General features: G+C 38.6%; 1 protein-coding gene across 5 annotated transcripts in view; it reads right to left on the bottom strand.

Moving 5' to 3' along the window:
• wdpcp (WD repeat containing planar cell polarity effector) overlaps positions 1-26423 on the bottom strand; it is an 82128-nt gene that overhangs the window by 44337 nt on the left and 11368 nt on the right. For 2 of the 5 annotated variants that reach the window (XM_055030234.1, XM_055030236.1), the window contains exons 2-8: positions 19883-20020; positions 17191-17275; positions 13770-13814; positions 9143-9193; positions 5590-5660; positions 4686-4745; positions 4177-4291 (exon numbers count right to left, since the gene is read on the bottom strand). In XM_055030234.1, coding sequence (XP_054886209.1) covers positions 4177-4291; positions 4686-4745; positions 5590-5660; positions 9143-9193; positions 13770-13814; positions 17191-17251 — 403 coding nt within the window. In that variant the 5' untranslated portion in view covers positions 17252-17275; positions 19883-20020. Of the gene's footprint in view, positions 1-4176; positions 4292-4685; positions 4746-4890; positions 5191-5589; positions 5661-9142; positions 9194-10661; positions 10895-13769; positions 13815-17190; positions 17276-19671; positions 19724-19882; positions 20021-26423 lie in introns of those variants that run through there. The other 3 variants (XM_055030237.1, XM_055030238.1, XM_055030239.1) reach the window with 3 other exon arrangements.

Below are 26423 nucleotides of genomic sequence, written 5' to 3'. Positions count from 1 at the left end.
TTAATGCCATCTCCTCTGCAGCATGTTGACATAAGAGGCCAATGGGCTTAAGCAAAGCACATTTAAACATGGGGAAATGAAACCTGCTATGAAAAATCACTTAAGGATGCTTAATCGTGGAGCATATGCTCAACTTGGCCCAGCCGTCGGCCAATGGAAACCTGTAATACTTTGATGCGGTAGAATATTCGTAATCTGCCGCTCAGTGTGATGCAATCGGAGCTCGTTGTTCCAGCAGGGTTAAACTGGCCTCCAGGTTGCAAAGTTTAAACCAGAACAGCGAACAGCCTTCCAAAAAGAAAAGAAAAGAGACTGGCTTTTTTCTTTCAAACTATAAAAAAACAACAACCAACCTTTTCTGTAGTTTGGCTGAATCTGTGCAAATTGGAGAAAAAGGGATTTTCTTCTTTATCCAAAAACTCACAACCTCTTTCCGCTTTGCAAAGTTGAAAATAAATTGCCATTGCAAACCATGGTGCAGCTTAATCTCAGATTCAGCTACACTTAGTGACGCTTAGTCAATTGAAAGTAAATTAATACATGCAACATTTCTAAATTATATCAGCGTCAGATATAACAGAAAATTACAAGGTTTTTTTAGTCAAAACATTAAAGGGGCAGTACTATGTGAAATCAACTTTTAAGAGCTTTACATCATGTTATGTTATTATTCCCTAATCAAAAACATATCTTCATTGTTGCTCTTGATTCTTTCATGCATGTTTAAGAAATCCTTAAATTTCCATGACAACCATTCAGCTGTGCAAAACGCCTGGTTGGACTTAGCTTCACCGGAGCTGCAGTTTCCCAGCTTCCGAGCTTCCACCTCCCAAAGCAGCCCTCCCTCAAAGCTCCCCCACTCCTTCAGACTAGCAGCAGCAGCAATTAGCAAACATCAAGTGGAGCTGCTCATCTGTGGAGCTCATCATACCAGCTACTTCTCAGGACAAGGCAGGTGAAAAACATTGGTTTGGGGTTATTAGAGGAGCGCTGTTGGGATTACTTTCAGAAGACGAAGCCTCAGAAAGATTGGGAGTTTCTTAAAGAGACAGAGACTCATTTTCATGGCATTAAATTATGAAGTCAAACTCCTTTTATGTCATATTTGATATAAGTAGCATTTTTATAAAAACTGAAGGAACATAGTTACTTAATTGTGCTATTAAATGGCATTATGTGCCTGGAAAACACATAATATTTCCCCTTTAAAAAAATAATTTTAAGGTCTGGGTAGGTTTTGAAATTTCTTTATATTTGATTAAATTATTTAAAAACTTCCATGCCAAACAGCATCAATCATTTTATATTGTAAATGTGAACAGATGAGCACTAATAGGAATTCAATCTGGAGAGACTCAGACAGAGAAAGAAAGCGATTAGAAAAGTTTATTGACATGCATAAATTAAGTCTTTGGCGCTCGGGCCCCGGCTAAGGACATCGAGCTGTGATTGCGATAAACTCGGATGAGCATTCCCGATGCTGATAGGAATGTCATCCCCCAGGACCCGATACTAGTGGTGGAGGTTGGTGAATGAAGTATGCCTGGAGAGCCAGGACAGTGGAGGTGTTGGCCATGACATGGCTTGGTCCAGTGATGATAGGTCGTCGTGATTAGCGGGATGCGGCGATTGGATGATGCAGGTGAGGCTAAAGAGTCTTCCAGTTTGAATTTAGGCCCAGGCTTCATTTTACTCAAGTCTGCATTATGAATAACTGAACTGACATAAATCTTTTTCTGTATCTTGACCAATACAGATATTGATGTGGGATCAGTGCATCTTGATTGAAAAATTTTAGATTCCCATCTATATATTTCATCTATAGGCTTATTAATCTATATTTTCATTAATAAGCCTCCTCTCTCAACTATAATCCTGAACTTTGTCAACAAGTAGGTCAAACCTCACCTGATCTGTGTGGCTGTCTCTCTACCGATATTTTCTCTTATGTTTTTTAGTTGAAAATGTAAATTCTAATTTCAATAATGAAAGTTATACTCTATTAGGCTTAACCACTCAAACACACACATACACACATATACAGGGATCACAACTCACTTGATATTGTAAATGGTTCCAGTAATGATAAATGTGTTGGACGTTGCGATCTGGCCTGGCTCTCTGCTTTTAATTGTCTCAGTCTAATTTAACAAGTGGCAGATGTGAGAACCCCAATCTGACTGCAAGCCCCCCCCCCCCCCCCCCCCCGCATCCAATCCCACACAACACACACACACACACACACGCATATGTACACAAAATCCCCGGAACCCACCCTCTCACAACCATTACTCTAATAATTAGTGCCCTCTGAGGCTTTGAATGAAGCACAGTGGGAGGCGAGTGTGTACCTGAGTGTGTGCAAGTCTTTTTCTTTTAGGTGTGTAAATGCAAGTGGACATACAGTAAGTGTTTGTTGGCCTATGCAAAAGGGAAAAAGGATGTGTGTGTATGTAATTACACGGGTGTGCTATGTGTGCACTGTGGGGGCTTAATCAAGTGTCTCGAGACCCCAGGCGGAAGTGGGGAGGGCGGTCTTATGAACAAATAATTGATACAGAAAGAAAGAAATAATTAGCAGATTTGGGCCGTTGTCCACAGCCTCTTATTCTCTCATGCCAGGTCTGCAGAGCGAGGGAGCCCAGAGCAAGGGGAAGGTGAGGTGGGGGGTGCACGGCTTTCCCTGGAGTAATGCGCGATGGAGGGAAAAACACTGATGGATGCTCTTAAGGGAAGGCCCCTGGACACACGCAGCACAAAAGGATTTGCCCGCAATTAGCTAGCAAGAGTCGCTTGGCTCACCTGTGGCACCTGTTATGGTGCGAGTCGCCGCCTGTGTGAGAGAGCGACTGCGTGTGTGGTGGACGTGAAAGTGCATGCAGAGGGAGCGCAGGTGTAGGCAAACAGTCAACACTGACGGGTTGAGAGAAACTGAGCGGATGATGATGATTTTTAAACGCCAAACGTTTGAATTAAAACAGCTAAAAAAAAGAAATAAAAAATATAGCCAAGAAAGTCTTTAAATAAATATAAATATTGTGACAAATGAGAACATATAATAATTCAATTTTATTAGTGAAAATAAAAAGTACTGTGCATCACCTACAAATTTAATGTACCAATTGTAGAATATTTCTAAAATTTTTCCAGATAAGTGGAGCATAAAAACTGAATGAGAAATACATTGCTAGAAACTAAAAACTCGGGAAATTATTAAATTGATTGTGCACTGCACAAACACAAAATCTTATGAAGTATCTTTGCTCTAATTTCTAATGCAAATATCTTAGTTGACTTGAAATAAAACTAACTAATAAGTAACTTTGCAGCAAGATATAGGAGCTTATATTAGGTCAATATTTCTTTCATATTGATGAAAGAGTCCCACTGGCAGATTACTTCACTTATGACATTGGAAAAATTTATTGTTATACATGAAATAATTTGCCAATTGAACAAATACTTTTTTTTAATCAATATTAAGCAATTATTGACTTAAAACAAGTTCCTATAACTTGCTGAAAAGTAACTTGTAAGTTAATTTTGTCTTAATTCAAGTTTATGAAAATATTTGCGCTAGAAAATAGACCAAAAATGCTAGGTAAGACTTTGTGTGTTTGCAGTGTATGTTCAAAATTTTTGGGTGAATCATTTTAATCCTAATTTAAGTTGAGATTCAGTACAGTGGTATAGGAAGAGCCAGGCATGATCGTCACTCTTCAGTCCATTGAAGGGTAACATCAACAACCTTGTTTCATTGTTGTTGGAGAATCTGTCAAAAATGTGCAGAGCCAAACATTGGACACATTTTTTATTTTTTTGTATCAAATGTAAAGACTTTTCAACAAGAACAGGTGAGATTAGCAGATTCACAACCGCAATATTTTTCTACTTTACTCTGCAACATTTTCTCAGCAGCTGAAAGTGAAGCTTTTGCTTTCAGTGTAATAGTGTCTCAACTGTTTATGTCCACCATCATCTTATCGATTAGTCTTAAGTGGGTTTCTGTAGGAGAAACTGAGCTGTAAGGACAGACTGAAATACAGTTAATAGCTAAAACTGTATTTATCACTATCTAAGACTTAATTTGGTTTTATTTGGTTCACTGTGGACTTGGGATGGTAATAACCTTAATATAGTGATAAATGAAAAACTCTTAATCACGGTACAACTCACCATCAGTCACAGTGCTGGCAGGAAGTCGACCCACTAACGTGCGGTCTACACACACTTGATCGAGTTGAGATCCTTTTAGGGTGACAGTCACCAGCACTCCATTGCTCAACATCATCTGCATACATCACAATGGAGCTGACAGGTTAACGTTTATCCCAGTTTATTTTGGTGAGCATGCTTTTAAATGTTTGGCTTGTCATAATGAATATCCTAGCTAAAGGTAATGAACTAGGTAAGATGTGCGTTTTCTGCAGGGTGGTTCGAAAATTTATCATGACATTAAAATAAAAAAAAGAGAAGATCAGATTTGCTTTTAAGGTTCTCGAGTTAAAGGAATATTGTAATATTAGTTTCATATAATGTGCTTACAATGATCTCTAAGCTGATTTTACTGTCCAGTTTAGCTCTTTTACTGATGCGCACTAACAGGTGCCTGTGTGCCTGTGTGCGAGGGTGCGTGTGCTTGTCTGCTTGAACCCAGAGGGTGCTGAGCTGGAAAGGGTGTGTACCTGGCAGCAGTACTTGCTTCTCCATCTGGTGTGAACGCAGGTGTTGCTCTGCAGCAGCTCCTGAATGGACATAATAGGGAAAGTGTAAGGCAAAGAGGGCACCGAACTTTCCTTCAACAATGCAATAATTATAGAAAACCCCGGAAAATGTTTGAAAGAGACACTGAAAGCAAAAGGAAAACAGTCTGTTTGTGGTAGTAGATACCTGTCCAGACAAGTGCTCACTCCAGCAGTTCCTGCTAACCAAGGGGCGGGTCCAGGGGTATCAGGGGGGAAACGGATGCAGGTAACCACTGCTTGCTTGCATGTGGGTGTGCAGGTGTGTGTGAGTGTAAGGTCAGTCATTCCTGCAACATTCCAGGCCCAGCTGGGGTGATTGGATGGGAGGAGAGAAGGTCGGAGAGAGAGGAGGTGTGCTGGGTGTTTCTGGTTTCAGACAATGGTTACGGGTAAGAGGAGGGAGGTGGTTGGGTTGGTTGAGTGCGTGTGTGTGTGTGGATAACAGCCACAGACAGGTTTCAGCAAACAAAGCTAGGTCTGTACTGCCACAAGTACAGAGGGGAAGACAGGAGAAGGAGGTGAATGAGGAAGGTGGAAGAGAAAGAGAGAGGAAGGGAAAGAAAGGGGAGGGGGGAGTCCGTGGCCCCCTGATCCCCTCAAATATCCCGTCCGATGACAGAGGTCGGCCGAAAGAGAGGCGATGAGAGAGGAGAAGGAGAGAGGGAGAGACGAGAACAAACGAGGATGACGGGGGAAGAGCGAAGTCAGACAGAGAATGCCCCTATTTGTTAATCAATCAGCCGTTTCGGAAAGGGAAAACGGCAAAAATCCCCTGAGGGGAGGAAGAAGAAGCTGGAGAGAGGGGTGGTGGTGGTAGGGTATTGGAGAGGTGGAGTGAGGTTACCTCCAACTCCTTCAGCGAGTCGCGCAGCTTCTCTGGCCGGCGGTTCTTGGGGGTCCACAAATAGCCTCGAGCTACAGAGGGGAGAGTGGAGAGATCGAGTGACCGGTCGTTTAATCGCAGAGGAGAGAGGGATCTCTTTAAAACAACACCCCTGGGAATATCAGGGAATGTGGGGAAAGAATTTAATAACTTGGTTGCAGTTTAAGAATAAAAAGGTGGAATAAAGGTGACGTGGAATGAAAAGTTGAAGGCAGAGACGGCAGATGTTGAAGGAACTAAAGTAGACCCAAATAAACTGGCTCAGTTTTTACAGTCTGAATGAAACCAAAAAGGTGCAATGAGTGCAGGAATAGTTCAAGTTTAGTTGGTTTTATTCATCAAAATGGTTTAAAGGTGAAGTTTAGCTGATTTCTTTGTTTTCTGAACAGATACAAATTGATTACCATTCAAGTCACTCCCCATTCAAATCCTTTAGACTAGCCAGCAGCAATTAGCTAAGATAATCATATAAGACACTTCTCAGACTAAGAAGACTGATTTTGCTCCATATCAATCATTTCTGTGCTGATAGGAATAATTGTCGACTTGTTTTCATTTTACTTGCAGTGTTTTCATTTGAAATTTTCTGGTATTTCAAAGAGTTCACGAAGCCGTGCACTCCAGCAAGGTTCTCCGGGGCTTTGAAAGACAAAATAGCCCACAGCATCACAGATCCTTCACCATACTTCTCCACATATTCATGCTTTCTCTCATGTCAGACCCAGCTGGAGGGTTTGTTGCCATAAAGCTAGACCTCAGTCTTATCTGACCGAAGGACATGTTTCTGATTAAACAAACCCCACGTGTTTATTACTTAAGGTAGGTCAGAAAAAGGTTTTTAGGCTAAGAAAAAACAGGGCTATGGATTACTCGTTAGAAATTACCATTATCTCTTATCAACTTAACAAAACTAATACATAAAAACACAAAAAAGAAACACAGGACTTTTAGGGATGCCAGTGTTTTTGCTACTGATACTTTTGTTAAAAACAATTATTTCTAAATATTATAATTACTCAGATGAAAGTCTTTTCTATACTTTCAGCATCTCTAGTGCAATAAAAATTTTCTAGATGACGGCACTAAATGTATTGGTGCCGATACATTTAGTGGGGAGTGTAAATGAACATGGTGTGTGGAATCAAAGCTTCTTATTATAGGATCCATAATTTTCTTAAAACTGTGAATATGGAAGAAGAAATATGATTAATTAAAGTTTCCTTATACCATAATGATAAGCAACAGCTTACTCTTACCAAACGACTGAACACAAAATGATAAAAACTGGCAAGGTTAATTTTCAGTTTTATCATCAGGTACTTGTAAAATAAAACAAGAACTTTCTTAATTATGGAACCATTAACCAGGAGTATTTTTGAAATTTTCACATTATATAATCAGAAATATTTCTAAAACTTCTTCAAGGTATTACTGAATACGTTAAATTACATTTTAAAATGCAGTGGTTCTTAAACAGTATTTGTCTTCTTACATTTTTCACATTTTCATATCAGCTAAAAATAAGTTGAGTAAGTACAAAACAGTATTTTCTTTTATTAAAGGGGAAACCAGCTTGAGTCTATATGAATTTGTAATCTCTCCCTTGCCAAATCATAAATTATTTGTAATTAGCCTAGCTTTTTGTCACATCCAGGTCTATTTATTACAAACCTGTAGAATCAAGATAAACTTAAACTTGTCTGGCAACATGGAAAAGCAGAGCCCCAACAACTGTTGACCAAAAAAACACAAAGACCGTCCAATGACTGCCAAAGAAAGCCTTTATAATCTCTAAGACTGATATGCATGGAAACTCCTGAGAGAAAAGCACAGGTTTTCTTCCAACCAGTCTGAAATTACCAGCTTTTCAGAAGAAGAACAAAATACTACCAGAAGTAGCATGGTGGCGGTAGTGTCATGGTGTGGGGCAGTTTTTTTTAGCTTCAGAACCCATAGGACTTCCTGTAATTGGGAAAACCTCACATTCTGCTCACTACTGGTAACAGTTTGTGACCTAAAGCTGCGTTATGCAACAGTCCAAGCCCCACCAGCAAAACTGCCTCTAAACGACTGCAAAAGCAAATCAGTTTTGAGGGGGCCTAGTTAAAGTCTAACTCAAAGTTAAACAGGTCATTTATAGGGAAAAAAAACCCTCCAAGGTGAATTAAAACCATTCTGCAAAGAAACATATCACTAAATCCCTCTACAGGGAGATCAGGACAAGCAGGTACTGGGTTATGTCCTTACAGATTAATTTCAGTAGCTTTTTCCTTAAGATTTCTGCTATTTATATTTATTCAGATATTCTTGATTTGATATAAAATTTGCTTTGGTGACTGAAACATTTAGGGGCGATTACAAAAGAAAGCAAATAGTCTTCCTTGCACAATATTGAGGATGTAACAGAGACACTCATGCTAGAACGTAAAAACACAAAATCTTCCGGGGTAATTTTTGTCAAAGAAGCTTGTTTTAAGTCAATAATTACTTAATGTTAATGAAAAGGTTCCACTGGTAGATTATTTCACTCATGACAAACATTTTTCCATCAATATTAAGGAATTATTGAATTAAAATAATCTCCCATTTCTCGCTGAAAAGTTACGTTTATGTTAGTTTTGCCTTATTTCAAGTGCACCCAGCAATGTGCCCTAGTAACTAGACCAAAAGATTCTGTGTTTTGGCAGTGTAAGACAATTTCACTCCAAGTTTGTAAATCCAAGTAAAGTCGCAGAAGCACCTATAAAACTCAGCTGCATTTGATTTTTTTTTTTCATCACTAAATATTAAACCGGAAGCACAGAGTAATTTCCAAACACACGGAGCAATCTTTGTGGAGAGGTGGATATATTTATTCTTGGGGACTTGTAGCGTCTTTGAGTTATCTCCCAACTGTAACCTCACAGTCTGCAGCACATTTCTCAATGTGTGTGCCACACCGAGGCCCTTTCATTTAATTTTCTAGCCCTCTTCCTCCCATCTCTGGAGGTTAAACAAACAGAAAGATGTATGCTAAAAAAAAAAAAAAAATAGTTAATTGAATTTGTGCATCTGCCTCTGCCTGCACACATATATATTTATATATAGCTATATAAATAGATATATATATAAATTCAAGAGGAAAGGAGGTACCACTGCTCTCACTGTGGTGCAATCACACTCTTATCTGTTTATTTTACAGTCTCTCATTTCATCTTTACAGAACGAAGTGATTAAGGAGAAGAGTGCTCTATTAAGAAGAAGAGGTAAACAGATGCATGCAAATGAGGGTGTGGAAGATGGGTGTTGGGGGTGGAGGGTGAGACGAGGGCAAGGGGATGAGTGTTTGTCTTCTGATAAGGCTGTTTGTATTTCACTACTGAGTGAAAAGCAGAGAGAGGGAGAGGAGGACAGTTCAGTGACCGATTTCCAGAAGACGGTCAACAATTTTAGAGTCCAAACGCACACAGACGTAGTGGATATGTGGAGTAAATAGATTGTTTTGTGAATTCCTTCTTTGTGAATGTGAACTTACCTTCACAGAACTGGAGTTTCTCATTGTAGTAGTGATGCTCCAGGGGATTGGCTGGAGGGGAGGAAGAGAGAGGCCAAGTGATTCATACATTTCAAGAAGAAGGTAATGAATGGGTCTGGGTTTTCTTTTTGGATGTAGCTAAATAAAAACACAGAAAGCTAAGCTGCGGCTCGACCGATACCCCCCCTCGGTTCCAAAAGGGATGAGGGAGGGGAAGGGGGGGCGGGGGGGCACCTCTGGCAAAGTGCAACCCGTAACCGTGCCTCGTGGCCGGGCCGCCCCCGAGCATGAAAGTGGCCAGCCCGGTGGCCGGCCTCTCTGGCAGGCAGGAACACCTCCAGGATTAGTACTATTAATCAGATAAGGGGGTGAAGGGCCAGACAGGCCCAGACATGGGCACCTGCTCTGGGGCTGGATGAACAGGGTGGAGGGGGTGGGCACTGGCAGCTGGGGACCCCCCCGGAGCCGCTCCAATGAGCCTGTGTCTCCCTCTAGTGGATGGAAGTGGAAGTAACGTTAAACCTGACAAAGTACAACCTTAGACCTGCAAACCGTTAACTGGTTTATTCTTAGTTTGAAGCTAAAATGTTAAAATAAAATAAAACTGCTGAAAATGTCACCTTCATTTATTTCTGTTGTGTAGTGTCACAATTCTATAATGCTTTATTATAGCATTATATTATATTATATCATATTATATTATATTATTAATTTCCAATTTTTTTCGGAGGTCTAAAATAGTTCAGTGAAAGCTCTTGTGGGTGACAAAACTTCAAAATAAATAGTAAAATTTTAAAAAAAATACTAATCTGTTCCTTATTAGTCAATAATAGACTAAATATAATAATTTTTCCTTGAAACAAACAAAATGGTCAAAAATAAACAAAAGAAACCTATAAGTCATAATAAGGTCTTGCACAATTGTGTAATTATAGGACAGGATTTCCTTTTTTAGGATTGATTTTTTTCAAAGACATTTTTTAGTCTTAAGAGAAACGGGACACGAGTTATTCTTTTTCTGCAGTGCCTTTTGTTAATCAAATTAGCTTTTGAGTAAATAGTTGTGCTTCTATTTACTGTACAATTAGAATTAATTCAGAAATGTCGTTAATTAGGCAGAAATATTTTTGAGTTGATCCTAACGCTATTTATGTATTTGTGAAAATGTCATCAAGGAAGATAAAAGGAGGGCCTATCTGCATGAATTGATCAACCTATTGAAAGAAACTGAAGAAATTTCTCCTTTGAAAAGCTGTCTTAAGCACTTTGATCTAGAAGGAAACAAACATCAAAATAAAAATCTAGAATTTTTAGCACCTTTACAATAAATTAAAACAAAATACCTACAAAACATACAATAAAAGGTTCTCAAGAGTGAGTAGAAAAAAATGCCTTAGTTAAATTTAGTTTATGGCTTTTTCTTTTTTTCATATTTCATTTGTTAAAGTCACCTGTTGTTAAAATTCACACCGATTTTCTGTAATTTGGTAGAGTGCTGAAAGTGAAGCCAACTCCTAACCTGGGCTATCAGTACACTGCTGCATGAGTGTTATGATGCTTCTGGATTGGGATTTGGCTACCCTGCTCTGCCTCTTCTCCCTCCCTCTTTCTCTCCTCCCTCTGCTCTGATATCAAGCTACACTTTAGTAATCCTCCAAATGAAAGGATTTGGGAGGAAGAAGCGGCGTCTCTCCACTGAAGATTGGAATGAAAAGAGAAGGCAGCTTCTGAGATGAGAGGAACGAGAGAGGCCTGTGACGATAGTAAAAGAGAGGACAAGGCAGGAGGACTTACTGGACGAGAAAAAACACTAAAGAAACACGTAAGGAGAGTAGAAACTGATTGAAAGACTAAGTATTTTCTGAAAAATGGAGAAAGCATTGTACAAAATAAACAGAAATTAATTAAATTCATGGTTATTTTTAACAGTACATCAAATAACTAATTGAAACTTGATCATTTTAATGAAAAAATAAGAAAATAAATTATTGATGTATGATTACTTTATGTAAATATGGAAGCAAAAATCTCAGATACATTTTCTTCTAGTCACATTTTTACAAAATAAGTTAATACATTTAGTTGAATGGAGTTAATGGAGAACCAAAGAAAGTGACAAGGGAAGAAAGAAACCTTTCCATTGGAGGTTCCCATTAATAAGTGTGAATATGGCACCTTTCACTCGACCAGCTTGTTAAGCGATGACAATTTCTGTTTTGTGGAAATTGTCAGTGGTTCTCAAAATTATGTAGTCCATATTCCAATTGTTCAAGAAGCTGACGTTTGGATATTGTTATCGTTATTAGCAGCAAGCCATAATTATCAAGAAACCAAAGCTGGCAACCATTCAGATGTGCAAAACGCCTGGACGGCACACAGGACAGGACAAAGGCTCTTCGAAGGAGTTTTGCAGTTTGCAAGCTTCTCTGTAAATCCAAACATTGTATTTGATTGAAAATAGTAAGTATTCTTAAGTCAGTTTCATCAAATTTCTATCAACACACTTTTTGTAAGTCTCACCAACTCACTCTACTAGAGCTGGGTTCAATCGGAAAGAGTAAGTATTTGATAATTGTGCTTTCCCCCCCACCCTGCACTGTAACAATAACGCACCCAAGTACAAAGTGCTTTACTTGAGTTTTTCTCCCTTTTCATGTCACTTTCTACTTATCCTTTCACTACATTTCAGAGGGAAATATTGGACACTTTACATCACTGTAACACTTCAACTTAAGAATGAAAACCATGAAGAAGAATCTGGGCCACATACCTTATTTGCATACAACTGATAATGTCAATTTGTCTTAGCAATGTACTTTATGTACAGCCAAACAACATGTGTCAAGTTATTTTAGATCTGCATTACTTAAATTACACAACATAACTTCATTAAGAACTAGCAAATAAAAGTTTGTTTTGAGATGTTTAAGGCAAAAACGTAGACTCAAAGACTTCGTCTATGCAGCCAGTTCATCAAGAATGAAGCCACTTTCAGGGCAGTAGAGCGCTTATTAGGGATTTTTTAGCATTTGCATTGGTAAGAAACTACACCATGTGAGATTTGCATGCTCATTGTCACCCCACTCAGCCTTGAATATGATTGTGTTTGTTTGTTCATATTTTCTATTTGAGCAGAGGAATAAATAAGAACAGGAGCCAGGAAGTGTTTCATTCAAGCAATTTCTCTTTATATTAGTGTTTAGATTAAAAAAAACTAATTTTAGTTGCTGATTAAAACATACTCAGAATTAATAAGCTAACTTATTTATTCACTAAAATTGCACAAGTTAATGCAACTCAAAATTATCAAGTTTGTCAAATTGTGTAAACTTGCATGTAGTAACAGTCCAAAGTTTGAAAAAGTAAATTTTTTGATGCAACGAGTTTGCATAATGTTTTTAAGTAAGGTGAAGTAATTAGATCTTACACAGAGCAGCCCTCTCCCCATCACATCCCTCAGCCCCTTCAGACTAGCCAGCATCAATTAGCAAACACCTTGTGTAACTGCACATTTGCTGACCTCATTGTACAAGCTACTTCTCAGAGAAATGTTGGTAAAAACATTGTTAAAGGGTTAATAGAGAAGCAAAGTAATGAAGGCGGAGCTTTTAAAGAGGCAGGAGACAAATTTCAAGGCGTTAAATTAGGAAGTAAAATTTCTTTTAAGCCATATTTGATATATGTAGCATTTTATAACAACTTAAATCACCATAGCTACATGATTATGCTATGAAATTGTACCATGTGGCTGGAAAACACATAATACTGCCCCTTTAACTTTTCTTAAAACATTGAATTATTGAAATAAAATAACCTTTCAAGGGGTATTTATAGAAATATGGCAGCAAGTGCTAAAATATCTTCATCTTTATATGAAGATATGTATCTCTCTCTCTCTCTCTCTATATATATATATATATACACACACAAATTTTTTTGCCTGTCTGGATCTGGAAGTCCCACAGGATCTTAGCTCTTAGCTAAGATCCTGTGGGACTTCCAGATCCAGACAGACAAAATGGTAAGGGCGAACCAACCAGACATTCTATATATATACATATATATTTAGTCTATAATATTAACTAAAGGACAAATTGGACCTCTTTTTGTTAGATGCATCATTTACTTAGTAAAAAAAGATATATGTTCACCATATTTTACTGCAGTGCTGAAGGCGAATGATCTTAGTACTTTCTGATTATTCGGAAAGCCTCATGGCCTCAGGGCCAAATAAGGCTGGACTGCATGGGGCTTCTTGCTATGTGATCTAGGAGAAAGTCAACAGTTTAGTTTTCCTATCGCTGCGTGGCAGGACCCCGGGGTCAACAGGAACACAGGGAGTGTAAAAGATAGAACCGCAGAGACCCCATAATCTGTGTGTGTGGTATGTGCATGTGTATATAAGGTTTTAGGGTGTAAATCCTTCATACTAATAGCCTTTGTGTGTACCGAGTGCATGTGTGGTTAGCGGCTGGAAGACTCCGAATCATGCCGGACCAATAATCTGTGTGTCAGCAGGCACTGAAAAGCTCTTCTTTATATATAGGGAAATCACACACATTCCAAAAACAAGACACACGCAACTTATCTGAAACACAAACAGACAGCCAATATAAACACTATTTACCTGGCTCTCCTTTATCGTAGTACTGATAGGTGCCAATATCTGTATCTGAAGGGAGAGAGAGAGAGAAGGAGGAAGGGAGATGAGCATCTTGCTGTCAGGGAAAAAGCAGAAGACAGATCAGCAATTTCGCACCGTGGGATAAACAATCACTATCTGCTAGTGGCCTGTCCTGTCTGCTAGCACCGCGGTTTAGATAAGACCCAATGTGGAAGGTAGGAAAGAGAGGGGAGCGGGGCATCGAGGCAGGGGGTCAGAGTCAGAATGGTGGGACATGCAGAGAGGCAATAATAACGACAGGAGTGTGCCTTAACCCATCCCACCTGAGGGACAAATCTGTAGATGCAGAGGATGTGCAGCTCCAGAAATGTATGGTCAACATATGCAGGGCATGCAACAAGCACAAACAGCCATACTGATAGATATGGAGACATAACACAGGCAAACTGCTGAGCTGAGTCTTTTTTTTTTTTTCCCAAGTGTTATTCCTGCAGGCCCCCCAAAACCATAAGCAGGCGGTCTTAGATTTGCACAACACATCATTTCTTTATCACTCGCTCAACTGCTGTTGCTGCCTCTGCTGCTGCTCCTCAGGCAGGGTCATGCTAATACGACAAGCTGATGGTAGACGTACACACATACACGCAAACACACAGGGACATATATATACAGCTGAGAGCAAATATACATAGTAAAAAGACGCAAACCCACTTTTTCCCTCTCTGTCTGAAGTAAAATCCAACCAGAATTTCCTTGCTTTAGCTTTGTTAGAATTTCCAAAATTGTTTCTATTTGCTAAATGCCAGAAAGATTAGAAAGAACATTTATTTTTTTAGAAATTTTTCTTGTAAATTTTTCTCAAATAAAAAATTAAATCAGGGATATATGTCTTTTTAAACTATGATTTGAGTCAAACGTTTTGGCTGTACCGAGTTTGGCACAAGTTACTTTTGTTTCTTAAGGAGGATTTGGAACAAGAAGCAACAACATATGTAAACTGTTTCTGTTTCAGCACAAGTGATGGTGGTCAGTTTAATGTAATTTGGTAATTTCTTCTGGAAGGTCTCATATTCTTGCCACACATGTTGACATAAAAAAAAAAAAAAAGAAAACAAGGTTTGATTTGCGTCCCAAGATGAGGAGATGAAATGTTATTTTCTGTCACATCTTTGAGATTTGGGAATCTCTGTTGATGTGTTCTTGTGATGAATAATGAGCGTATACAGGGATAAATATAGTGTGATTCAGTGTTCTGCTGTGTCGTTATATTGCTAGTTTAGACTTGAAAGACCCTGGTGATTGGCCAGTTAGAGACTGAAAATCTGATCTTTTTTCTGATCAGTAAGGCACCCATACCAAACACTATTAAGACCAAGTTTGACATTTTTAAATGTACAGAATTTTTTTTTATCAGTTTAAATCTGTCTTCTATAGTAGTGAATGATATGTACAGTAATTCTGTTAAATTGAGTTTAACAGAATTACAAGCCAAATGATTTCAAGATTCTTGTTAAAAATCAGGAAAATGTGTGAATTGTTGTTGTTTAATCTCTGTGCAACAAGCCAAAGCTGTGGATGGAGAACACAGCATTAAAGCAATGCAACAAGATACTTTTTCAATCCATATTTTTGTTTTTAGGTGGACATGAGGAAAGTAAAGATAGTGAGAGTCACACTCTGATGACCAGAACTTTTTTTTCTCCATATTTTTCCAAGATAGCACACAAGGGAAAGCAGGAAAAACAAACATGGGACATGTCACCACCATCTAAGATATAGAGACTTTCATAGATACATAGGTGCATAGACACACATATTTCCACGCAGACAGCCTCTGAGAGACACTATCTTTGCCGAAAGCTCAGCAGACTGTGAAAGACAAGACAAAATAGCAGCAAGGTGAAATCAAGAAAAAAAAAGAGAATTTCCGTGTGACATAAGAGATGGACTGATAGGTGGTTAGCAGAGTATCGCATAAAACCTGCCAAAAAAGTCCAACTAAAACTGTCAGGTGGAAAAGAAGACTGGCAGTTTTCTATTGCTTTCATAAAAATAAAAATATAAAGCTTATCACAGATAGAAGAGTTCCTGGGTTCATTTTATTTTTCTCTAATAGCAACCAGTGAAAGATGTTCATGAGTTCATTTTAAATTGAAGAAAGTTTTATCAACTCATTTCTGACCTTTGGTTTGTGATTTCATAACAAATTTTTGCTTCTGTAACTGGTTTCTCACATTTCATGATGGTTACCCCCCCTGTTTTGTAATGCTCTGAGCAACCAACATAAATATCCCTGTATGTAACTTCTTTGTTCGGACAATTATCTTTTGTTTGCCATGTTATTTAATTATTTATTTTTTTACCTGTTTTGTTTCATCAATTTCATGCACAGGCAGAACATGCAAACCAGGACCTTCTTGCTGCAATGCAACAGTGCTACCAACTGTGCTACCTATTTTTTTACGTCTATAACCTAAATTCTGTCTGTAATTTCTTTTTAATTCCAGCTTTGTTTTTGTGTGATGATCCAGGATGCTAACTATTTCAGATTATTTTGCTGAATTTCTTTTGAAGAATTTTTATAAGAATAATATTTATTTCTCATAAAGTACAGTCTTTACAGAAAAATATTTTTTCTAGTATTTATTTATACTTGAAGAGTTTCTGTGGCAAATGTTGCATTTTGTCAAATTCAGAGCTGGAGTATGTAACTTTTTATAAAAAAAATAATGTCTATTACATATTTGTTAAAACTGTCACTATAACATTAAAGTATAGTGTGAGATAGATGATATATGATAAGAAAAATCAACTTCTTCTGCCTCCTCCATGTGGTTCTACTGTCACCAACAGGAATAAACCGCTTGCTCAGACACAACCAATCAGAAAGAGGAGGAGGGTCTTAGCGCTGTCAATCATACCAGTATATGCACTGGTCACAAACTCTCCCTTCTCTGGAATAAAATAATTGGGCAATAAATCTTGTTTGAAGACTTAAAAAATGTAGGGGTGACTATTAAAACAAAGTAAATACTTTATCACCTAATTTCTCATTATTTGTTTTTGTGAAAATCAAAGAAGTTGCCTTGTGCTTTAATTTTTTCCTCAATACCGCTAAACATGTAGTGTTTGTGTAAAAAAAATGAAATCAGTAACGTGTTTATCGAGCCAATTCCAATTCTAAATACAAATTTATGTAGGCAAAAACTGTTACTCATAATGCAACAATCAGACAAGAAAGTGAATTACGCAGCGCAAGAGTCAGTGTCAGATTGCTGAAGTAGATTTAAGTGCAGACAATGTGTCAAAACAAAGTGAGTGCTGACAGGAACCACCAGAACAAGACCGAATGGGTTAAAGAAGAAAAGAGACAATGGGAGACTTTATAGGAGGTAGGAAGATTGAACATGATGATAAGTGGCACCTTTAACTTGGAGTGAGTTCTTCGTGGACCATAAGTGCAGCTCAGCCAGGCAGAACGCCATCTGAAGGAGGAGTGTAACCAGAGTCTGCAGCAGGGGACAGCAGGCAAATAAAAGATGGAGAGTGAGTCGGGGCAGTCCGAACACAATCGGACCTGAATATCTTGATGGGAACACAAATGGCCAGGTCTGTTTCAGTAAAAGGGCCAAGCAGAGCATGAACACCAAACTTGTCTAAGGTGGCTTGTAACACTTACCTGATTGAGCACAGACAATATAATTGGTAAAGTTCTTAAAAATCACCCCAACAATTTAGCAGTTCTTCATATCCTGCACTTTCTTTCATATCAAAATGAAAAGATGTTTGTACTTAGCACCTCAAATACTTCAGTAAATTCTGCAACTTTAAAGCAAATAATTTTAACATCTACAGATATGCCTTGGTGTGTCCTCCCACCGTATCCAACAATTACTTGGTTTGCTTTTTGAGTTTCTAATGGCTTTTTTATTTTTGACAAATCTCTAATTCTGACAGTCTCTTAGTTCTGTGGTCAGTTAAAAAAAAGTATTTATTTGTTTTACAATTACCAGTTTACTTGATTTGATTTGTTTGTTGAACTTTCTGCTGTTCACAATTGTACACAATATGTACAAAACAAAGAAAGTAGAAGAAATTATTGAAATAAATTACATTCACTGTTGAATACATAAATAAATAAAACAGTGAAAGCAGAAAAAAAAATTACAACTAGAAAAAAATTGGTGGGCTGTTCTGCCAATATGATCACTGAACCCCACCTGAAAAATAAACTGAAATAAATTTAAAAACTTTTTTTTAATAAAAATTAAAACAGAAAAAAAGCAATTATTTAGTATGTAGCTCCTTGTTTGTCAGCTGCTACTTTAAAAATAGCGCTTTAGTTTTATGACAGTTAAATTTGTTTTACAGGAAGCAAAACAAACAAAAAGATGTAGGAGCCTCATTTTAGCACAACAGACAGTCAAGGGAACACAAGTGTTTCTCTGGTCAAAGGTCAAGTCTCTTGAGACAATTTTTGATGTCATCTAATTAAAATGACTTTAAATTAAAGGGATGAAGTCAAATAAAATGTACGTGTTTTGAACCTGAAACTTAAACTTGAGGGTGAGCATGTAATGTACTGACTCATTATTAGGATCATTTTATTTACATTTGTTTATCTTTGTCTTGTGAGTGTTTGAGAATCCAAACTCTACTGAAGCAAAATTACATTTAGTCTCTTCAGATGATTTAAACATTTTTTAAACCTACATTGTGGGTGTGATTGCCAACAGAAAGCAATTAGCCGCAGTAATGGTATTTGCAGCAATATCAGTCAAGGGTGAGATTTAGGTAAATACGACCAATGCTCTAGAACTCGATAATGTGCCACAATGCTGCCTCCTCTTCCTGTTATACTTGTATTTCTGGTGAGGCTAAAGGAAAACAGTGAAGGTTATGTTGCAGGTGGAAAATGCAATTTTTTAAAAATAAACTTACATGATCATAGACCAATACTGAGAAAGATCAAGGGCGGTGACCCATCAGAGGTAGGTGTTGACAGGCACGCTTTAGAGCTGACAGCTCAGACAAAGCAGGCTGCATTCATCAAATCAGCTTATAAAGGTGCAGCAGGTTAGATGGTTTCATGCTATCCCTCCATCTTTATCACAGACTATACCAGGCTATATCAAAATGTTGCTACTTACATTCAGAAAGTAATAAAAGTTGCTCCAACAATTCAATGTGTTTCCACACAAAATCTGAACCAGAAAGTTTTTGGGGGCTGGGCGTTCAGGAATGAAACAAGAACATAGCATAAGGCTACAATTAGAAAAAAACTACAAGACATCACTCTAACACCTAAGCTACGGTGGTAGTAGTCTCAGGTATCATGCTATATGTCTGCTGTCAGTTTTTGTGAATGTTCGTCACATTTTTACCAGTGTCTCACTGAGAAGTAGCTTGCATAATGAGCTCAGCAGATGTGCAGTTAGTTCCATGAGGTGGTGAGATGCTAATTGCTGCTGGCTAGTCTGAAGGAGCTGAGGGGAGCTGCAGACGGAGGGGTGCTCTGTCAGGCGAAAGCTTGGAAGCTTAAAAACTGCAGCTACATGGAAGAGCTGTGTCTTAAAGGCGGCGCTTGGTTCACCCTTGCGTTTTGCACAGTGGAATGGTTGCCATAGAGATAAAAGAACTTCTCAAACATGCATAAAACAATCAAGACAAAACTCCAAGTATGTTTTGATGAGGGAATAACATGATGGAAAACTCAAAAAGTTCATTTTTACAACACTGCCTCTTTAAGCTCCTAAAATGTTTTTCTGTTTTAATTATATACTTTATGTCCAGTATTTTGCTTCTAAAACAGCAGCTGTTCTTCCAATTCAACCTTTTGTCACCTCAATGATAGATCCGATTTTTTTCTCCTGCCAGACATAGCATGATGTACAAATAAACACACCCAGCGTGTTGCAGCGGTCCTGGAGAGCTGCCACACTTTATTCAGATTTCTGGCTGGAGTTGCTCCGGGTTACCTGTGCGTGTACAAACAGTGCGCAGAGGGGCTGGGCGAAGGGTTGGAGGGGGTTGAGGTTATTGTATACCGTCTTTGGAGTACTAAAGAGACTGCTTTAACATCAAAGGGCGGGAGGAGGAGGGGAGGGTACACTTGCCTTCGCTTTCAAAGACAGTCCACAGGAACTGTGACCTTGTCTGCTCTTTGCATCTCTTTCTCTGCTCTCCTATCTCCGTCCCCTCTGGGTGAATACCGAGTGTGAGAACATCTGCTGCTGTTGGTGTTTCCGCGAAACCTACAAAGAGAAGGGACCTTTTTAAAAAAGTGGACATGTGTGTCTATAATATAAAACTGAAGAGAAAAAGGCATCAAAGGGGTCCTGTGCTATTTGCATATTAAAATCCTTTTTAACTTGTGAATTTTCAGACTTTTTTTAATCCATTTTAGACCATTTAAGGTAGATATAGAAATATTTGGATGCAGGCTTTTCTCAACTGCAATGCTCGTCAAACAAGAAGCTTGTGTTAATCAGGAATAATTGTGATGAATCAATTAATTGTCAACTAATTTAGTCATGGATTCATCATCAGTCAATTGGTCTAGTATAGTATAAAAACTATAATAGAGTATAAAGACCCAAAAAAGGCCATCTTACTCAATTAAGTAATTAAGGCAACACTTTGCAGAAAGAAAAAATTGCATTTTGCATCTAACACACCCACAACTTCTCAAGCTGCATAGTTTCAGCTTAACCAGATTCAAATTCTGAAAATTCTTGAGTACTAAACAAAAGACCTGGACTGATGAGCTAACAGGTTGCAGGTGTGAATACAGGGAGCAGGAGGCAGACTGAGGTGAGGGAGAGATAAAGTGGCACAGGGGGCGAGCGGGATTGTGCTCGCCCCCTGTGAAACAGAAAATAAATCTGAACACTGAAATATAACAAGACTGAAGAAACATGATGACTAGACACAAGAAACAAGCATGTCAAAGGAGAATCACGAAGGAAGAAATGAAGAGGCAAAAAGGCAGAATAGAAAAAAACTAAAGAACACCAAAAAAGACAAACGCTAAAACCAAACTCTAACAACCCCAACACGTCTTCACTAAAGGAATGCTGCGATTGCATTTTAGCCAATAAAATGTTTGTTTTCTGATTAAGAAAAAGAAATTGGATTGTTTATTTGCAGTTTTTCTAATATTTCTAATATTGTGTAGAGGTTTAAGTGACTAGATAAAAAATCTGCAGAATGTGCCCATTTTTTATTGTTTTATTTTTTTTATGGACAACTCTGACCATTCTCTTCACGAGTTACCTGTGCAGGGCAGTACAGACTGTTGCAGGAGATATTTCCTGCCAACACCCATCACCGTCTTCAATGACTCTTTGAAGAATTGGAATTAATAACAACATACAAATTCTCTTTGGGATTTATAACGTTTTTTTTTTTATATTTGAATTCATCAGATTAATCGACTGATTTATAGATTAATAGCATAGTTAGTCGAATTCCCGATAGGAATATCTTTAGGCTACATTACACATTTTTGTTTTGAATTTTTTTGTGAATCCTGTGGTACTGCGAAATTGTGGTATTCAGGGTGATCACACTGGTCCACAGAAACTCATTAATATCAGAATGAAAGTACTTAAGAACGCAGTTGAAATTTGATGATTATGAAAGGATCTATTTAAACACAGAGAGGGAAAATGACAGAAATAGGGTGACATCTCAACAATCTCCTCTCACCAGTGAGCATCTCTGGCCTTGAATGCAGAAACGCACAGACTAAACACCAACCACACGTCAGAGGCCTTGCTTTCAGGCGATGGAGTGACCACATCACAGGAACGAGAGTGATGCGATAAATCCCCGGGTTAAAGAGCTGCCATACGGTGACTGACACCAGGCTGTCACGGGCTTATGGCAGTCACACTCACTGTGCAGCACACCCACAAACCTTCACCAGGCTTCAAACGCATTATCATTCCCTCACCCCTGGCTCCGGGTAGATTTCATACTTTTCGTGCCAGACTTAAGTCTCAAACTTTTACATTTGATCAGTTATTTACTCTCTCGTCTCTGATAAGCCTCTCAACACATCTTTAATCTTTGAATTGTCTTTGTTTTGTTTCGCTCTCTTTAATGAATAAACTCTGAATAAAACAGGTCAATTTATTTTGAGCTTTCTCTTAACTACACTCTCTGACTGTTGCAACATATTCTGATTTCTTGTTTATTTTTTAAAATCTCTTTTCTAATTGAGACCAAACAGCTGACTATTTTGTCCCATAGCCATTTGGTTTGCCCATGTCTATAAATTCATGTAAATGTTTACCTGGCTTCACTGTGGAACGTGACACTGGAACTCCACAATCAACCAGTATGTTTAATGTTTTTCCTTTTGACCAATTTCCTTTTATCAGATAAAAGTGCTTGGCTCAGGTAATGTAAACTTGAATTTAATTATTTGCTTTAAAATTCCTGATTTCTATTCTATTAAAAAAAATTCACAGACTGGACTAAAAAGCCAGGAGTACCTCAGAAAAATAATCAATTTAAATTACTGCTACCATTTCCTGTAAGTGGAGTGATTAAACGCCTATCCTGATTTAGACGAAGTGAATAGTTCTACCAAGAAAAGGACAAAACTGAAATGTAAATCTCCCACATGTAATACCTGAGAAATGTTCTGCTTATAAGATAAGTAATTCCAGCTAAAATAATTGCAGAAAACATAGAAAGAGAATAAAAATGCTGGTTTTTAATAGCAGATATTTAAACTGGAGAGGCTGTCTCCGCTGGATTTGGGCTTCATCAAAACCTTCTTGGACTTTTTCCATCCCAGGAAGCGGTGGAAGGTTTTCCTCAACGGCTTCTTGTTTTTTGCCTGAAGTTCGTCCGAGGTGCTGGAATCTGCTTGGAGCTTGGAGCCCTGTGAGTCAGACGTGGGGTCGTTTTCCTCCTCCGCAGCCTTCAAACTCTGCTCCAGCAGCTCCAGCGTGTCCTCTCCGAGAGTCAGTGCCTCCAGATCTTCGGTGGTGCTAAGCAGCGGCCTCATCTCGTGGACGTTGTTCTGCTGCTCCTCTATGACGGCCCTCAGCTCTCGGATGAGAAACAGATCTGCTAATGCCCGTTGAGCGTGAAATCTGTCCTCTTGCCTGAGATGTGCTTGAATATGCTCCAGTTCTTGCTGAAGAGCAAGGTTCTTGTCTTTCTCTGCCTTGTGGGCGACTTTTAAGTCTTCCAAGTCTCTTAATACGTTAATATTGCTCAAGATCTTCTGGATCTCTTGCAATTTTGCTTGCTCAATGTGGGCTCTGCTCTCTAGAAACTCCTTGAACTGATCTCTGCTGTCATTCAGTTCTTTCATCAACATGTCTTGTGGCTCACTGAACATCTTTAAGTTGCTGCGTCTCCCTGATGGCATCGTGTGATTCTTACGATTACCTCGTTGCTGGCTTAAGTCACAGTCTCCTCTGGCATTCTGGAGAGCTTTGTCAATCTTTCTGATCTGCAGGTGGAGGTGCTCCATCTCCATTCTCTGTGCCTGCAGCTTGGCAGCGAGCTTGCTGGACGTGTCTTTGTTGTTCTCAATATGAGTCTTGGCAGTTTGAAGCTGAACCTTCAGATCCTCAACTTGTGACGCCAGCACCTTCTTCTCGGTCTCAGAGTCGTGCAGCAGCTTGGCTAATTTGTAAGAAGGTAACGGAGGATTCTTGACAGGGTTGTTGTTTTTCTCCTCCATAACTTTAGCAGTTTTCTTCTGTCTCACCTCTGATGAGCAGGTGTTGTATCTGACAGTTGTCTGAAAGTGTTTGTTTACAGTTGGTCGCCATAGAAACCCCAGATGAGAATGGAACCATCAGTCCATCTCGGGATGCTTTTGTATATTTTCAAATGCTGCTTCTCAATCACACCATAACAAAGCATTTTACAAAAATCAGAAAAAAAATTTAGTGCATGAAGTAGTAATTGAAATGTTTAATACCTAGAAATAATCGATTAGTCGTTAATTGGAGTATTCCAACTAAAAAAAAGGCCATTTTCTTAGACTAGATACAACTGACTGACAGAAAAGACCATAGACCAAATGCAACTAAAAATTTTGTCACAACAGTGAAAGTCCCAGTCAGCGGACAATTGACCTTGGGTAGGTTGTTCAGTTGTCCAGTCCCAGAAAAGAGTTGCATAGCAGTCAGAGGTTTGGTGGTGAAAACATTAAGAAATCATTTTAACTAAGAACTACATCTGAACTGGCACTGGAATGAGTTTAGAGGAAAAACCCCTTCCTAAGTGTCACTAATGGGTCCTCTGGGACATGTTCAGGTCAAGTTATTTTTCTTTTCATCCCAACTGTCGGTCTTTCTTTAAGTCGCTCTACTTCAGTTGTTTTCTAGAGGACCTGAGGCAACGCAGAACTCGACCCGCTGTGAAGACCCGCTTCTTCATAGTGGAAGAGTTGAAAAAGCCTTGCAGCGGTGCGCACACTTACACATGGACACGGATACACACACCACGAACTTTAGCCCAGGAGCGAGTACAGAGAACCTGAACTGTCTCATTAAAAGAAAGAGTGCTTGGCAAAGAAGAAGAAAGAGCAGGCAAAGTGGCGCCAAGCAGTGGGCCGAAAACCTTTCTTTCCCACCGACATATGAAGTCCCACAGGAGCCCACTGAGTCATCATCCCAGAGAGAATAGAGGTGATGGACACACAGAACAAAATGAGGCAAAGGTAAATCTATTCAACAGAGATGACAGGTACAGTCGTCTTTGTCCACATGTGTACTTCTCTGTGTCTTTTGCAGTGAACTTCAGTCAGCAGGAAAATAAAGCCAGATGACATGACTGCTAGGCAGCGTCAGTGTCAAGAGAGAATGTGCGTGTCAGTAGAGTATGTCTGAATACCTGTGTGTGTAGAAAGAACTCCAAAAACACCGGAACCATTAGCTTAAGTTAAAAAAAAAGAAAAAGACATGGGGATGTGAGGAGTTGAAAAGTTCAGGGAAAACTCATTCCAGTTAATGATCAAGTCACTTTTTTTGGCTTACTAAAGATAAGTCAAAAGAACACAAGCAAGTCATGTGCAAACATAAAAAGTGAGCTAACCACAGGTAATACTCCAGCAAAGAACAAAATTACGTCAAATTGAGGCTTTATTAAAATTTGTCCTTGTGAATATCAGAATTAGCATAATGTTTAAGTGGCTCTAAAAAAGTAACTATGGCAGGAGAACAACAAGGAGTTGAGGATACCAATCCATCCAGTTTTATATGATTGGTACAAAAGTCCAAATGTGACATTTATTCATTTCCGGCTCCCTTTATCTGTAACTTCCAGTGCAACTGGTTGCTTTAAGTACTCATCTAATTACGAAATAGCTGCAGTGATGCATAGCTCAGGTGGAAGAATCTGTCAAGAGGAGAGATATTAGTTGTATATTCTTCTAATCTGGCAAGAGGAAAGCCATTGTTGTCAGAAAGAAAAGGAAGAGGTAGTCCTATTTGTCACAACCTACATAGAAGACACAGCAGATGTACAAAGCTTGCAGAGCAGACGTATAAAAGAAAACACCACCCTAAATACAGCCAGAGCTGAATGGTGTGGGTCAAAAAGTTTCCATTCGTTATAGTGGCCCAGCCAAAGGTCAGACCAGAATCTAATAAAGAATCTTGGACAATATTTAATATATTTTGTTGTTCAGTGAAGTTCCTCATCCAATATAACAGAGTTTGAGCTGATTTTAAAAAAATGGATGGACAAAGTCTTCAGTCTCCAGATGTACAAAGCTTGCAGAGCCATACCCCAAAGACCTGTAAGTGAAGAAAGTACAAAGATTTTTTTAGGGGAGTTGAATGCAACTGCAGCTTTCAGATATGTATTTGTAAAAGATGTTCAAGTCCTTGAGTCATTTTCTTCTGTTTGTTGGTTATATACTAGTTTCTGTTCATTTATTGGTTGTAAAATAATTATAACATTATGAGAAAAACCTTACGGGCAGGAACATTTTTGCAGGGTACTGTACATGCAATTCTAAAACACAGTGCTGAAAGAGAGTAAAAGATGCAAATCTGTTCCCTTAGTTTTTTTTCTTGAATCTGCAAAAGGTCTGTAAAGAAGACAGTCAGACAGACAGAGACAGAAAGATGAGTGAATCCTCCTTCTAAGCAGATGTGTAAACGTCATTAGGGGAGGTAATGGGTAAAAGAAGGTGGGATGGGGGTAAATACCTCAGCTACTCCACTAAAGGTATTTACCCAATGCCTGAAGCAGAAACACAAACAGAGACCTTTAGAAATAACTCAGAGCGAGTGGAATTTAGTGAAAGAGATGTTCAGAGGGAAAACTGTTTTAAGGTCTTGATTAGACATCTATAATATTGGCAATTTCATTTCAGCATTTTCATTTAAACGATAATTGACTGCTCAACAAATAGCCCTAATCTAGAGAAGTGTTTCACTAAAAGTGAGTATCTGCCCTGGAGCACAACCCACAGCCAGGAAAGACAATACTTCCAAACCAGCAGCACAATTACCGCCTGACTTCAAGGAGTTAGGGGTTTGACCTCGTCACACCAACATAAACAAACTGTGGTTTTGTTTATGTTGTTGGAGATTTTCTTCTTACAGACTGACTTGGTGGCCTGCTGTTTGTCCCTCACCTTCTGACAAACACTGGAATAAATACTAAACAAAC

The sequence above is a fragment of the Poeciliopsis prolifica genome, unplaced genomic scaffold (genome assembly GCF_027474105.1).
Source record: "Poeciliopsis prolifica strain line A6 unplaced genomic scaffold, Auburn_PproV2 SCAFFOLD005, whole genome shotgun sequence".
Classification (NCBI taxonomy): domain Eukaryota; kingdom Metazoa; phylum Chordata; class Actinopteri; order Cyprinodontiformes; family Poeciliidae; genus Poeciliopsis; species Poeciliopsis prolifica.
Note: the sequence above shows the minus strand (reverse complement) of the source record. Positions and strands in the feature narration are given on the sequence as shown.